Genomic DNA, 14,295 nt, shown 5'->3' on the forward strand with positions numbered 1-14,295 from the left:
CCGAAATTGCTTATCGGGTTGGACGAGCTCGGTGGATGCGCCACGAACAAAGGATAAGTTAGCCTTTGATATGCCGTTAGTTACAGCCGTTCCAGGCACAGAACCAACTCACTGCAGTGACAGGCTGGTCGTCTGGACAGTGGGTATCCCCCCGTCCTCTACCCATCTGCGGTCCTTGTGCTGTCCCAGTGGCCTGGGGTCAGGGAGTGTCTGTGGTCCAGTTGGCCGTGGGGTAGGTTTGAGCTGCTTGTTCTAGGTTGTGCAAGTGGCACAACCAGTATTCCCACAGATGGTGGGAAAATTGGCCCACAGGTCTAGCGCATTAGAACTTGAGGAAGATGGTGCCAGACGTGTTGATATTTCATGTTGGGACACTGTTCATTTATTCAGGGACCAGTGCTTTGCGTGAGAAGATCCAGGGAGAAGAATTTTTTTTTCTGGACCTTACCCATGACCAAATTAATGAATGCCCAGATTAGCCTTTTTTCTTTTTCTTTTTTTCTTTTTTTTTTTTTGTAACTTGGCTCAAAATTTCCATAAGCTGGTAGGTGTTGAATCACCAGCCCTTTTGTTGTCAGTTTTGCTGCTAACAAACCACCCCCAAAGGTGGTGGCATACTAGCAGCATTTATTTCTCTTGTCTAGTCTTGGCTAAGAGGTGTAGACAACAGATTAGTGGGGCTATGTCCCACATGCCTTTCTAACTACCCACGGCAAGACAGCAAGTGACTGTCACCTCCACCCACATTTGGTGGGCCAATCCCCAGGTCAGTGGCTGGCAAGTGCATTCAGAAGCTGTTCTGTCTTGTTTAAGGAGCTTGGGGTGGTGTGTCCACGGTCCTCTCTCCTCCCGACTGCAGAACCTGCATGAGGCCAAATTTTCTTCACGTCTTTCAACCACAATGGCATGTTGCAACACGTGGGCTGCAGAAGCCACATAGTAAAGACATTGATCTAGATGTCAGTGCCATTCTAATTATGAATTTTTTTGTTTTGGAAAGTTAATTTTTCAAAACAGTATTCATGTTAATAAGCAGTGGGTTTGCTTTTATTTTTAAATGAATATTGTAACATTTTTCAGTTTTAATTTCCGGTATGGTACTATTGAGAGGGAACCCAGATAAAAACTCCTGAGCATACTAAAGAGCTTTTAAGAGTGAAAAAGGGTCTGGAGACTAAAGCTGCTGCAGAGGGTGGACCTGCAAGATCCCACAGGGGTGGGTCCCGCTGGGACGGCCTTGCCGGCCACAGTAGCTCTGTCTGCACTCTCTAGAAGCAACTGCCTAAGACATACTCATCATGAGCCCTTTTCTTTTAAACTTTATCTATTTCCTTCTCCTCCAATTACCAAAAAGAAAAAAAAGGAGGGATTTTGATTTTCATGGTAAGTTGTTTTGTTTTTGCCCAAGATAAATCTCGAGGACAGTTACATGTCTTCAGTTTCGGTTTTTACTCGCATTTGATGAATGAAACCTGCAGTTATGTCCTCGTGGCAGTTTGAAATTTGTGCAGCAGGACCTATGGAAAGGTCAGCAGGAAAGATGGCCCTTCTGTGCTGGGGACGACTGGACTGCAGTCACGCTGAGGAAGGCCCGTAACTTTATTGGCAGGTTCCACCAGTACTTTGAATTATGGGTTAATCCCTTCCAAGGCAGGTAGGTGGTGTGATGCATCATGTTTGTTATTCTACAGATAAAAGTGGCTGCTGGCTGTGTTGTCATGGGGGCCCAGGTCTGGCTGTATCTCATCACTTACCAGTGGCAGCTGCCCCAGCATGAGAAGGTGGAGGCAGTACCTGGCCACAGGTGTCCAGTGGACAGTTCTGCTAGGTGTTCATTTTCATCAGCATGAATAGCCTGCAGTCACCATGACCACTGGCTTCTGGGGTGGTTAACTGGAAACCTCAGGGTTAACTGGGACTCTGGGAATTCCAGAGAGCTTGCTAAGTCCGTGCACGTGTCAGCTGCCCTGACCCACAAGACAAGCCAAGACACTGTCAATTGGAGGCCCGCTAGAGAGAAGGGAGGGGTTTGAGGGTAACATTGCTTTTGAAATGGGAGACAGCCAGAGTGAGAGCTTTCCCCCCGTTGTAACCTTGGCAACAGCCCTAGGCTGAACAGGGACAAGCCACGGGGAAATGAGGAACACTGGTCAGGTTCACCAGCTTCAGTAGACAACATAAAATGCAGAGCAAAGTAGGCAGAATGTTCCCTGGGCTGGCGCGTCCTAGTTCTTGTTCCGAGTGCCCGTCCGCCTTCCCAAAGCAGAGCTTGAAATGGGCGCAGCGCGTCGACACCGCCTGTCGCCGCAGCCTCTCTTCTGTCCCGCATCCCTTGGAGTGGGGCCATCTGCTCCGGACCCTGCGGCCGCCTGGGGGCGTGGCCGCGGTGCCGCCCGGGGGCGTGGCCAGGCCGGACAGCGCCCCTCGCGCGCCCACAGAGCTCGTGCTCCGGGCGGCGCTGTTCTCGGTGCTCTCCTCGGCATTCGGCGCTGGCAGTCCCGACCTTAAACTTCGCTCCTGGACAAAGCGCGTCTCCAGGTGGGTCCGGAGGCAGGAGGTGAGAGCAGGCAGGGTTTTAATAAGCTTGTGTGGGGTGGTGGCTCTGCGGAGGTGAGAAAGCTGGCTTACACACGTGGAAGCCTGAGAAACCGGGTGACTGACGCGAGCGGGTCGCTGGAGGAGGGTCCCGGCTGCGGATGCAGCGGAGGGAGCCGGGGCTGCGCAGGCTGCGGTCCCCTTGGCCTGCTGGGGGTTGGGCACCCAGCACGGACCTTGCATATGAGCGCGTATCAGGAGATTCTGGGAACCGAATGTGCGCAGCGAGGACTTTAATTCCTCGCGCCGCTGCTTCTTCCTGCGCCCCCCACAGTGGAATTATGTGAACTTAATGTTGCCAGCTTTTCCCAGGACATGGCTGGGCCAGGGGGTGCCCCCTGCCCCCCTCCCCCACCGCCCGGGGACAGGCTGCTTGGGAAGCTCCCAAGGGGATTGTCGGGCCCTGACTTAGGGCAGGTGAGAACTCCACAGTGTGCAGTGATTCCGAGGGAAGAAGGGACGGCAGGCGGCTGCTAGCACTGTGGCGGCAGCTCTGCCCGGAACACAAGACAGTCTGTTGTCATCCAAGCCACCTAGGAAAGGCCAGCCCTATCGGAAGTGAGCGTGGTGTCTGCTGTCCAGGTCGCTGGGGCAAGGTGTGGGAGGACCTTGCATACGTCGGGGAGCGTGCACGCATATGGTACACCAACTCATGTAACTGCTAATGAGCGAAACTCACCAGAACAACAGGTGAGAGCTGTCGGCCAGCACCACAGGGCCAGCACCACAGCGCAAGCTGCTTGTGATTGCAAATTTAGTTTACACCTGACGCAGTTGTTCACATCACGTGTAAAGTGGGGCTGATTTAGGAACATAAGTTCCTAAAGTTTTATCACATTGATAGAAAGCAAATGCTGACGTGAGAAGGCCACCGCCCCCTGGGGCTTAGCTGAGGTCTGGAATTCTCAGGAATTATCCAGGAGAGGGTGGCCCTGGCTGTTTCCAGCAGCGGACTCAACTGACACACCGCGGACAGGTTTTAAGCTGGAGGCCAGGTTGTCGGATGTATGTTCTGGAACGATCACTATGGCTGGGTGGTAGGAGCAGCTGGTGGGCTGGAGAAAGCCCCTGCTGAGTCCTGCCATTTGACAGGTGGCTGCACAGCCAGGTCAGGGGTTACCTCATAGGTGAGGTGTCTGCAAGGTGTGTGGGTAGTCAGGGGGCAGGGGGTTTGTGATGGAGGCACCTGAATGAATGGTGGGACCAGTCACCAGGGCACTGAGGAAGGGCCTGGAGCGGCCTCAGGACTTGGGGGGGGGGGCGGGTTGGGGCACCTTTGAGACATCGAGACAAGAAGGCGGCTGGACACAGTGGTCTGGGCTGCAGCGGGACCTTGGCAGTCATCTGTCCACGGATGGGAATCTCACCCGCTGGTTGGATTTTTGAGAGTTTTGATTCAAGACATTGTCATTGTCGCTGCTCGCGCTGCTCATTCTTGTCCCTGCGGTCTCCGCGCCCCCCACCCCCGCGCCCTCAGGAAGCCTGCTTCCCTGGCCTCCGTGCCGGTGAGCCGGACTCGGTGGTGACACCGGGCTCCTGTGGTCTCCGCGCCACCACCCGCTGCCCACCGCACAGGACCAGGCGCGCTCCGCAGCCCGCAGGAGCGAGGACTCGGGCCCCAGCACAGGTCTCTTGTTTCGGGGAGCAAAGGAGTTTCCAAACGGGTTTTCAGGACTGGCGAAAGCCAACAACAAGGTGACACAGAAATAAGCGAAAGAGCCTGAAGTGTGGGCGGCAGAGCCGGCTCCTCCCCGCGCGTGGGCTCGCGGGGTGCCTGGCAAGTACGCTAGAGGGCTGGGGCTTCCAGGCAAAGCCCACTGAGACCTTCCGGCACAGCACCCACCCGCCTCTTCTCACAGGCTGGGAGGAGGACGACTCTAAAACGAGAAGGGATCCCAAACCGTAAAGTCTGGCTGAATGTTCTAGAAGCTTTCAACCAAGTTCACACGGTGCAAAGCCCATTTGCGTGTGTCCTGGCTTGCAGGGGCCTGAGGGCACAGCCCCTCTGCGTTCCCTGGGTGGGGACGCATCAGTCTTTGCGCAGGGCGGGCTGAAGAGCTGACCCCCGACCTCGTCTCCTCCGGCCTGCCCCTTCCCTGTGCTTCATCAGTTAGAAAGAGTTCGCCAAACACTAAGGACAGGGCCACGCCCCCACGAGAGAGCTGGGTCACAGGCACGCCCACTCCCACAAGACAGCCACAGCTGTAGAACAGCCTGCGCTCCAGGACAAAGACAGGCCTTGGAGTGCAGGACCACAACCCCGCTGACACAGCCAGGCCCTCGCAGAAATGACCACGTCCCCACACCGACAGCCACGCCCCTGCGGGTAGAGCCACGCCCTCGCGGGCAGGGCCACGCCCCCCCACAGGACTTGCAACCACAGCCCTCTGGACACAGCCTCACGGACCGTTGGGCCTGAACAGCGTTTTACGTGGAGAAGAACATTCGATGACGGGGCTGTTTTCTCGGGGCTGTAAGAAGAGAGAATTGACTGGCGTGATTCCCTTCTAATAACGTTTTCACAGTGGTCGATAGACCTTTTCCTTCCACTCCTTTCATTGTTGTATTACATCAAACGACTAAAGAACTGGAAGGAGAGTGCAGGTGAGGGACCTGCAAGGTGAGTGGGTGGGACAGTTTGCGAAGAAACCGTTTTCCGCATGGTGTGCGCCTCCGCTCATTGCGCGCTCCTGCGGAGGCGATGCCGGCCTCTCCTGCAGAATTCAGTGGGCTGACCGGTGTGGCTGCGCGGCACAGGGCGCAGTGTCCCCAGGGCGGCCCACGTGCCTGCCCACTGCAGCCTGGTTGGGCCGCAGAGCACCGCCGGCAGGTTCCTGGGGCCTCCCTCGTGCCCCCGCCTCCATAGGTTCATTAGCACCGAGCCTGGGCTCTGCTCCATAAATGCCAACAAACCCCAGCCAAGTTCTGACAGAGACATCCGGGAGGGCTGGGGTCTGGACAGCTCCAGCGTCCCCATTCTTACACCTCACTCTGCGGGCGTCCCGCAGGCCCGAGCAAAGGTTGCTGGACCAAGTGGAGAAGGGCCCCGAGGCAGACCCTCCTGCCTTCTCCAGCAGGGGCAGATGGGCTGCCACCAGTGCCTCGCCCCTGTGCGCTGTCGCCTGCCCCTGGCCTGTACCAGTGCTGTGGCCTCCTGAGTCGCTCCCACACCCTGGGCACGGCTGCAGGAGGAGCAGCGGAGGTGGAACAGCGTCAGCATGGAAATAACTCAAATGCTTTCATTTCACTTTTTGACACAGTCACATTCTAACAACACTGCCTTCTGCTTACTGATGAGTAAGTCATCATTTTTAACATACGCAGTGAGTGGGTTAAAGCAGGGAGATCATGAGAGTAAGGATGTAAGACTTCCTTGGTCAGTTAGGTTTCTTCAAATGCCGTTGCCTTTCTGTGTTTGAAGTAAATTCTGATTCCACCAGAAAGTGTGGCTTCACGGGCTGTCAGCACCCCCACTTACTCATAAGCCATTTACTTGTACTCGCTTTGAACTCCCCTTGTCTCCTGTCCTCCGAATTTGTGATCATGGGGCATTTCCAGTCTCAGTGTGATTGGGTGACAAGGAGTGGCGGACCCACAAACTACACGCATCCCACCTGCCAGTACGTGCATTTCTTCTCAGTGCAGCAAATCCCACCTGACCAAGGCTCACAGGGATTCTTGGCTTCACAGCAAACCTCAACAGCAAACCAAAGGCCATTGATGAAATTGTGGGATGCCGCCAAGGGTAAAAACATTAAGTGGCAATGGTTTGAAATACATCCAAAAAGTAGAACAGCACGACCTTACAATTATAGTAATTGTTCTCATTGTTATGATAGGTATTATTTTCTCATTACAAAAGTATTATTTCACTAGATGGAAAAACCTGTTAAAACTATAGCATAGACAGAGACAAGGAGAAATCTCCAATCACCTGTATCTCCACCATCCACAGGTAGTCACATTTTGGTGGCTGTGTCATTTTGGTCTTCTGTTCTATGCATATAATATGTGCATATTTATTTCAAGAAAAATACCCCGGTATCAACATTTCCCCCATATTCTTAATATTTACCAGTATCAGTCAATATACTGCTATAGCATTTTTATGGTTGCATAGCATTTCATACTTTGCACAGATTACAACTTACCTAGGTAACGCTCTGTCATTGAATACTTAGGTCCTGCCTGGTGTGAAATGTACTAAAATATTCATCCTTGGAGATAAGCAGACACCATTTCCTGTATGGTATTAGAATGCTGGGACACTGGAAAGGCCTCATTTTCAGAGGCCTTCCTGTTGTACCATTCAGAAGTGTGCATGCCCATGGTGTCTGTCTGCTTTAATCCATAGTGACTTCTTTCTGGCTGACCCCAGTAAGAAGAGTGGCAGCAGGACATGCACCTAGAGAACAAAGGTGGCAGACTGACCTCTGGCGTGCGGGAGATGGAGCTACATCAGACATCGGTTTCCATGACTGCTGGCCTCGGAGGGCAGGGGCTGGAGGGACTCAGCAACCGCAAGCCCCAGCACGGCGTCAGCAGAGCGGACCCCCTGAATTCCAACTCCAGTGGGGTGGCTGGGCAGAGCTGCTGGGCTCCTGTGGACCAGGATTTTGGTTCATTTCTCACGGAGTGGAGGTGAGTGTAAAATAGTTTTTGTTTTTTTAAAATACATATTTTTTTTTATTGGGGAAGGGGAACAGGACTTTATTGGGGAACAGTGTGTACTTCCAGGACTTTTTTCCAAGTCAAGTTGTTGTCCTTTCCGTCTTAGTTGTGGAGGGCGCAGCTCAGCTCCAGGTCCAGTTGCCATTGCTAGTTGCAGGGGGCACAGCCCACCATCCCTTGCGGGAGTCGAACCCAGCAACATTGTGGTTGAGAGCCCATGCTCCAACTAACTGAGCCATCTGGGAGACACCTCAGCTCAAGGTGCTGTGTTCAATTTTAATTGCAGGGGGCGGAGCCCACCATCCCTTGTGGGACTCGAGGAATTGAACTGGCAACCTTGTGGTTGAGAGCCTACTGGCCCATGTGGGTATTGAACCAGCAGCCTTTGGAGTTAGGAGCATGGAGCTCTAACTGCCTGAGCCACCGGGCCGGCCCAATAGTTTTAACTTGTAAAGTTGGAATGCACAAATATTGAATTTCCATGAGGATATTTCCCCCACACTTTTTGTAGGAATGGTTTCCAGGTATTATGCAAGAATCGTTGCAGCATTAGATTGCTTTCCTGGCCTCTAGAGCATTTTTATGGTTGAATGCTATTTCTAAAATGTGGATAACATATATCCAAAAGATAGTAAAAATAGACATGGGAGTTTTACCTTAAATACTTGGCATTTACTATATTTAAGGCATTAAAATTGTTACGTGAATTTAAAAGCATAGAACATGTTTTATTCCTATAAATATATCAAATGAACCAATTGGTACATTGATTTTTTTTCGTGTCAGAAAAATCTGGATTTACATAAAAAGAAAAACTTTTTATCAACCTTTAAGTATTTACCAATGTAAAAACAACAAACAGAAATAAAAGTAGCGTCCTAGGAGTGTCTGTGCACTTCCATGGGAGGGATATACTGGTTACCCTGCAGACCTGGGTCCCTTGTCCCCACAGGCCCTGACTCGCGCAGTGCCGACGATCTGTCATTGCAACATGCAAAGCATCGCAGGAATGCATAAAGTGTGGCGTATGGCCCTGCGGCCTGCTGCAGTCCTGTCCTCACCCCTTCTCCAGGGTGAAGCCTGTCCTGACTGTCTAGATCACTGGTGCGCATGTTCACACTTTCACTGCATGTTTATGGATCACTAAATAGTTTACACTCTCATTTTGAAAATGGTGCAAGTTTGAGTTGCTCTTTTTGTTGAGTTGTGTAAGTTCTTTATACATTTTGGGTATTAACCCGTTATCAGAGTTCATTGTTGAATGTCTTATCCCCTTCAGTAGGTCTTTTCATTTTGTTGTTGGTTTCCTTTGCTGTGTAAAAACTTTTTCATTTGATCTAGTCCATTTGTTTATTTTTTCTTTTGTTTTCCTTGCCTGAAGAGACGTATGCAAAAAGACATTGCTAAGAGCCGTGTCAGAGAGTTCACTGCCTATGTTTTCTCCTGGGAGTTTCATGGTTTCAGGTCTTACATTTAAATCTTTAATCCATTTTGAGTTTATTCCTGTATGTGGTGTAAGAAAGTCGTCTCGTTTCATTGTTTTCTGTGTATCTGTCTAGTTTTCCCAAAACCACTTATTGAAGAGACCGTTTTTACCCTAGTGTGTATTCTTGCCTCCTTTGTCATAGATTAATTGACCATATAGGGATGGGTTTATTTCTGGGCTCTTCATTCTGTTCCATTGATTTATGTGTCTGTTTTTCTGCCAGTAGCATGCTGTTTTTATTACTATGGCCGTGAAGTATAATTTGATATCAGGTAGTTTGATATCTCCATCTCTGTTCTTCTTTCTCAAGATTGCCGTGGCTATTCAGGGTCTTTTGTGGTTCCACATAATGTTTAGGAATATTTGTTCTAGATCTGTGAAAAATGCCATTGGTAGTTTGATAGGGATTGCATATAATCTATAGATTGCTTTAGGTAGTGTGGACATTCTAATGATATTAATTCTTCTTATCCATGATCATGGTATATGCTTCCATTTATTTGTATCTTGTTCAATTTTTTTAAAATTAAAGTTTCTTGGGGTGACAACAGTTAGTAAAATTACATATATTTCAGGTGTACAATTCTGTCTTACATCATCTATAAATCACATTGTGTGTTCACCACCCAGAGTCAGTTCTCCTTCCATCACCATATATTTGATCCCCTTACCCTCATCTAACACCCCCCTCCCCCCTTACCATCTGGTAACCACTAAACTATTGTCTATGTCTATGAGTTTTTGCTTCACATTTGTTTGTATTGTTCTTTTATTGTTTGGGGTTTATATACCACATATCAGTGAAATCATCTGGTTCTCTACATTTTCTGTCTGACTTATTTCGCTTAGCATTATAATCTCAGGATCCATCCATGTTGTCACAAATAATCATATTTCATCTTTTCTTACCTCTGAATCTTGTTCAATTTATTTCTTCGTGTCTTATAATTTTTTGAGTACAGGTCTTTTACCTCCTTGGTTAAATTTATTCCTGGGCATTTTATAACTTTTTTTGATGCATTTGTAAATGGGATTGTTTTCTTAATTTCTCTTTCTGATAGGTTGTTATTAGTGTATGAAAATGCAACCAATTTTTTAATATTAATTTTGTATCTTGCTTCTTTACTGAATTCATTTATCAGTTCTAATGGGTTTTTGTTTTTTGTTTTAGTGGAATCTTTAGGGTTCTCTACATTCAGTATCATGTTATCTGCAAACAATAACAGTTTTACTTCATCCTTTCCAATTTGGATGCCCTTTTTTCTTTCTCTTGTCTGATTGCTGCGGCTAGGACTTCCTCTACTGTGTTGAATGAAAATGGTGAAAGTGGGCACCCTTGTCTTGTTCCTGATCATAAAGAAAAACCTGCAGCTTTTGCTGTTGAGTATGAGGTTAGGTGGGTTTCTCAGTTATGTTGACGAAGTTCCCTCTCTCCTCATTTTGCTGGGGATGGATGTTAGATTTTGTGAAGTGCTTTTTCTGCTTCTATTGATAAGATCATATGATTTTTATCCTACCTTTTGTTTATATGGTATATCACAAGGGAAAATAGATACTGTCGAAATTTCTGAATTTTGAAAGCACTCAGGCTTACACGTGAAGTCAGAGAAATGTCAGTGCAATTTCTCTTTTCCAGAAGGAGAAAAGGTCAGGAAAAATATCGATCTCATCAATATGTTCTACCTTGATTAAGTCAGAAAGAAACTTCCAGGCTTTTAGTTCTGTAGACTGCCATTTTTATTTCCATGGGAATGTGTGTTTCTTGGGCAATCCTGGATCTTCTCCAGGGTGCAGTTCAGGGGTTCTGTGAAGTAACAGGTCTAAAGGCCTCTCTGTGCTTCCCCTCTTTGCAAAGAGGAATGGACTTGGACTAATGGAAAGTAGTATCTGGACAGTGTCAACTCAAGTTTAAATTTGGAATGATCTGAAGCCTCTTCGGGAGAATATCTAGTGAAACTCATTTTAGAAATGAGTTCAGAAATTCTTTAGAAATGTCTAACTAAATAGAAAAAAGTTTAAAAACCACTCCTGTACACTAGTATAAAATACTTTGTGTCCACAAAATGCAACTGAAATGCTACATAATGAGATCAGCCAGATATGGCCACCTCAGAGGAAATGCAATGTCCTTGTGACTTTCCTCATTTCTAAATTCCCTGCTTTGTGGCAATGTGGTGAGTTCTCTGCCCTGTGCAGGTGGTGCTGCTCCAAGCCACGCGCGACCCGCGGAGGTGTGTCTAAGGAGATATAGCGCCTCCACTCCTCTTCGGAGGGCACTGGTGATTCCAAGCACATCACTGATTTAATGGTTTGGAGAACTGTTTTCAGTCTGAAGCCAACCTCATGCAAATAAGCTATGATTACTGGGGTTTAACCCATTCATTATTAAGAACCTTGATGGAACTGGGTACCAGATAAAACAAGATGGAAATAACATGGCAACTATTCATAAAGGAGCTCACAGTCTAATGAAAATCATTAAATCAATAGCCAAACTCTATCTTTATGCATTTACATCTCATCTAATGCAACAAAACTGAGTTTTTCCCTGTTAACATACATTATATAGCTGAGAAAATCGAAGCTTAGGGTGACCAAATAATGTGAGGTCACTGTAACAGCTCTGCCAGAAATGCTATGTAACACACCACTCCAGGGGTCATAGAAAACACCTGGATATTAGTCGGTTCATTGAGACATTTACCTAAACATACCTGAGGCCCTTTTGGATTTACAGTTATGAGAGATGGAAATTTAAAAAGCTTAGCTAAATCTTGAAGCCAGTTTGAACAGCTAAAAGTGCACCGATGATTAAATCCCCAGGCCAAATTCATCATCTGCCTCCCTTCTCTCATCTGTGTTAGTTGGGGCATCTGTACGCCTCACTGGAGCCATTTCCCCAGAGGCTGTGTCTTAAGGACATTTGCTGGCCTGAGACTCTTTTCTGTCTTCCATGTGGTGGGGGTGCTGTTGGACACAGCTTGGGGCCCTGGTTTCATTCATCCACGAGCTCAGAGTCTGATTTTCTGTGTCACCGGTGCGTGCCTGAATGAGAAAGATGAAGTGGTGGAAATACTTCTCTTCAGATTTGCGCTTTGCTCTGCATTTATGGTCTGAGTTGCTGTTCTTTCCCCCCGGTGAGTGTTTCACAGCCTCTACAACGGCTCTACGTGGCCTGAGCTCCATTAGGAAAGGCCATGTGTTAGCACACAAAACAACACATTCCCAATAATTACTAATGAAAGGATTTCTGTAACTTTTCATGGATACTTGTGGCTTTCCTACTTGTGTGCCCTGCCTTGAGGGTGACCATATACACTGGTGAGTTCTGTTGTGCCTGGGCAGTTATCTCCCTCTGGAATCCTTTCTGATTTGCGTAAGTTTATGGTGGCCCTTCCTCCAGGGGACAGGCCAGCACAGCAGAGGGACGACCCATGGAGCGTGAACCTTTGCTTTAGTTGTGGCTTCTGTCCCAATAGCTCTCCCCACTGCCACTCCCTTGGCTCTGACTTCTGCTGCTTGGTGTCCCAAAGGAAATCATTAGGATACTTTCAATGGGTGATTTTTAAAAATTGTCATCTCAGGAAATATAATTTTCTGAACATACAAGGGCCCATCAGACAATGAATGGTTTTCTTGATGAAAAGCTCTGCCTGGAATAGCAACAGATGTGGCTGGAATGTGCTGTTAATTCTAAAGTGAGCCCAAAAGTCTCAATCCCACAGCATCTAGTCTTTTGTGTGAGTTTCTGCTTTTCACGTCCAGTCTGGTTCATGCTGGGGAGGAGAGTTGTTTCTAATTGTCTTCCTAACACTCCAGCTTTTTACAATAAAGATTTAACTTTAGTAAAATTCTCACATAATATTTATCACTGACTCTCACTCATGTTCTTGAATGTAGCCCCCAATTGCTGGTGAAGACATCCACCATTTTTTGTTGGTGATTCCTTTTTCTTCGCTGTGTCTTTCAGGTGTCACTCTCCTTTACCCCAGTTCTTCAGCTCCAGGTCTGAAGATGCTTGCTTTACAGAAAGCACCCCTTTGCTGAGGAATTCCTCAACAGAGAATGGGTGAGTTTTTTTTTCTTCTTATAAAATTAAGAACTTAAAATTCAGAAATCTCTGAGCATTGCCCTAATGGGATTTTTTACCTGACATGTTTGGTCTCTGCCAGATCCTTGTCAGCTTAAAGTAGTAGAGGCTCATGATTCTAGTGGTTGTTTTGTGTGGCTTATGAATTTCCACGTGGCCTTGAGCGTGACCCTGCAGGGATTAAATAGCACATGTGCAGTCATGCGTGCACACAGCCCCACCAGGCCGTCTCACCAGGCTTCTCTGCCGGGGCTGAGCTTGGCACTATCTTAGATGTATTCTGTTGTCACAAGTGTGTGTGTGGGGGGGTGCTGCTGCTGGCATTTAAGGGGAGAGGCCACGGATGCTGCTAAACGTCCCATAATGCACAGGACAGCCCCCCACAGCAAAGAATTATCTGGCTCCGATGCCAACATTGATGAGGCTGCAAGTATATGCTTAAAAAGAAAACTCCACTTCCTGCATGCTGGTAGGCCTTCTGGGGGACGAACCGGGGTGGTTCTGGAAGGTCCTGAGTAGAGGTGACCTGCAGGACAACTTACAGACTCTCCTCCAGGAGGAAGGACCTGGTCTAGGCCTCCAGCCTCATCTCCAATTCCTTCTGCAGACCAACTTCTGGAAGCCAGAGCCACCTGTGTGGTGTCCCTGGGCTCCCCTCACATTGCAGACTCGGTGACAGTGATGTGGACCCTCCCCTCCAGCCCACTGCCCTTGTGTCCCTGCGTGTGCGGGCCTGGGTGTCCTGCATCCACCTCCCTCCACATGGTCTCTGAGGAGCCCACCCTCTCCCAGCCCTGTCTGCGACTGTGGGGGGCTTCACTGTTTACGGTGCATTAGGACTCTCTGCGAATACTCAGATGCCGTGTGGGCTCCCGGCCTCACCCTGCAAAGACCCAGTTTCATGGGATTTGGATGGGGTGTGGGACCTGGACTTATCAGCCGGCAGTGCAGAGATGATCTGGCTCCCTCCAGGGGACTCCCGAAGACAAGTAGCTTCCTGCAAAACTGCCCACCAAGCCCTGGGACGAGAGGAGCCTCCTCCCCTCTCTGGCTTTTCAGGGCAGCCCATTCAAGTTCAAGGGGGCTCAAATGTCACCTCCTTTGTGAAGCCTTAGCTTCCCCCTGGTTCCCCCAAGAGTCATTGCTGCTTCTGTGCTCTCAAACACCGCAATTCATACCCTGCCCGCTGGTGTCCTCATCACCCCATGTCCCAGTGCCCAGCACGGCCCCCTGCCACCAGGGGGACAACTTGATTCTCCTCTGTCTCTTCTAATCAGTAACTTTGAAAACAAACACTTCACACATCTATTCCCTTAATGCTTTCCTTTGACTTACTTGGTAAGCCATTAAGGCCTGAGACATTTTACAAGTCATGATTCATTGGAAAACCATAATGTACGAGTGTCTGTTCTGGGACTGTGAGCACAGAGACGTGGCCCAGGATGCCGAGCTG

At 48.6% G+C, this 14,295-nt stretch overlaps 1 protein-coding gene across 6 annotated transcripts in view; it reads left to right on the forward strand.

The window, feature by feature from the left end:
* The first annotated feature begins 2,213 nt into the window (after positions 1 to 2,213).
* Positions 2,214 to 14,295, forward strand: part of OCA2 (OCA2 melanosomal transmembrane protein) — an 82,187-nt gene continuing 70,105 nt past the window's right edge. The window contains exons 1-3 of one of the 6 annotated variants that reach the window (XR_012491200.1): positions 2,214 to 2,538; positions 6,950 to 7,236; positions 12,723 to 12,821. Coding sequence is in view for 4 of the 6 variants with exons in the window: in XM_074317610.1 (XP_074173711.1) it covers positions 6,995 to 7,236; positions 12,723 to 12,821 (341 nt within the window). In the remaining 2 variants the exon portion in view is untranslated. Of the gene's footprint in view, positions 2,558 to 6,949; positions 7,237 to 12,722; positions 12,822 to 14,295 lie in introns of all 6 variants that reach the window. The other 5 variants (XR_002139338.2, XM_074317610.1, XM_074317608.1 and 2 more) reach the window with 5 other exon arrangements.

Source organism: Rhinolophus sinicus, linkage group LG13 (assembly GCF_036562045.2).
Source record: "Rhinolophus sinicus isolate RSC01 linkage group LG13, ASM3656204v1, whole genome shotgun sequence".
Classification (NCBI taxonomy): domain Eukaryota; kingdom Metazoa; phylum Chordata; class Mammalia; order Chiroptera; family Rhinolophidae; genus Rhinolophus; species Rhinolophus sinicus.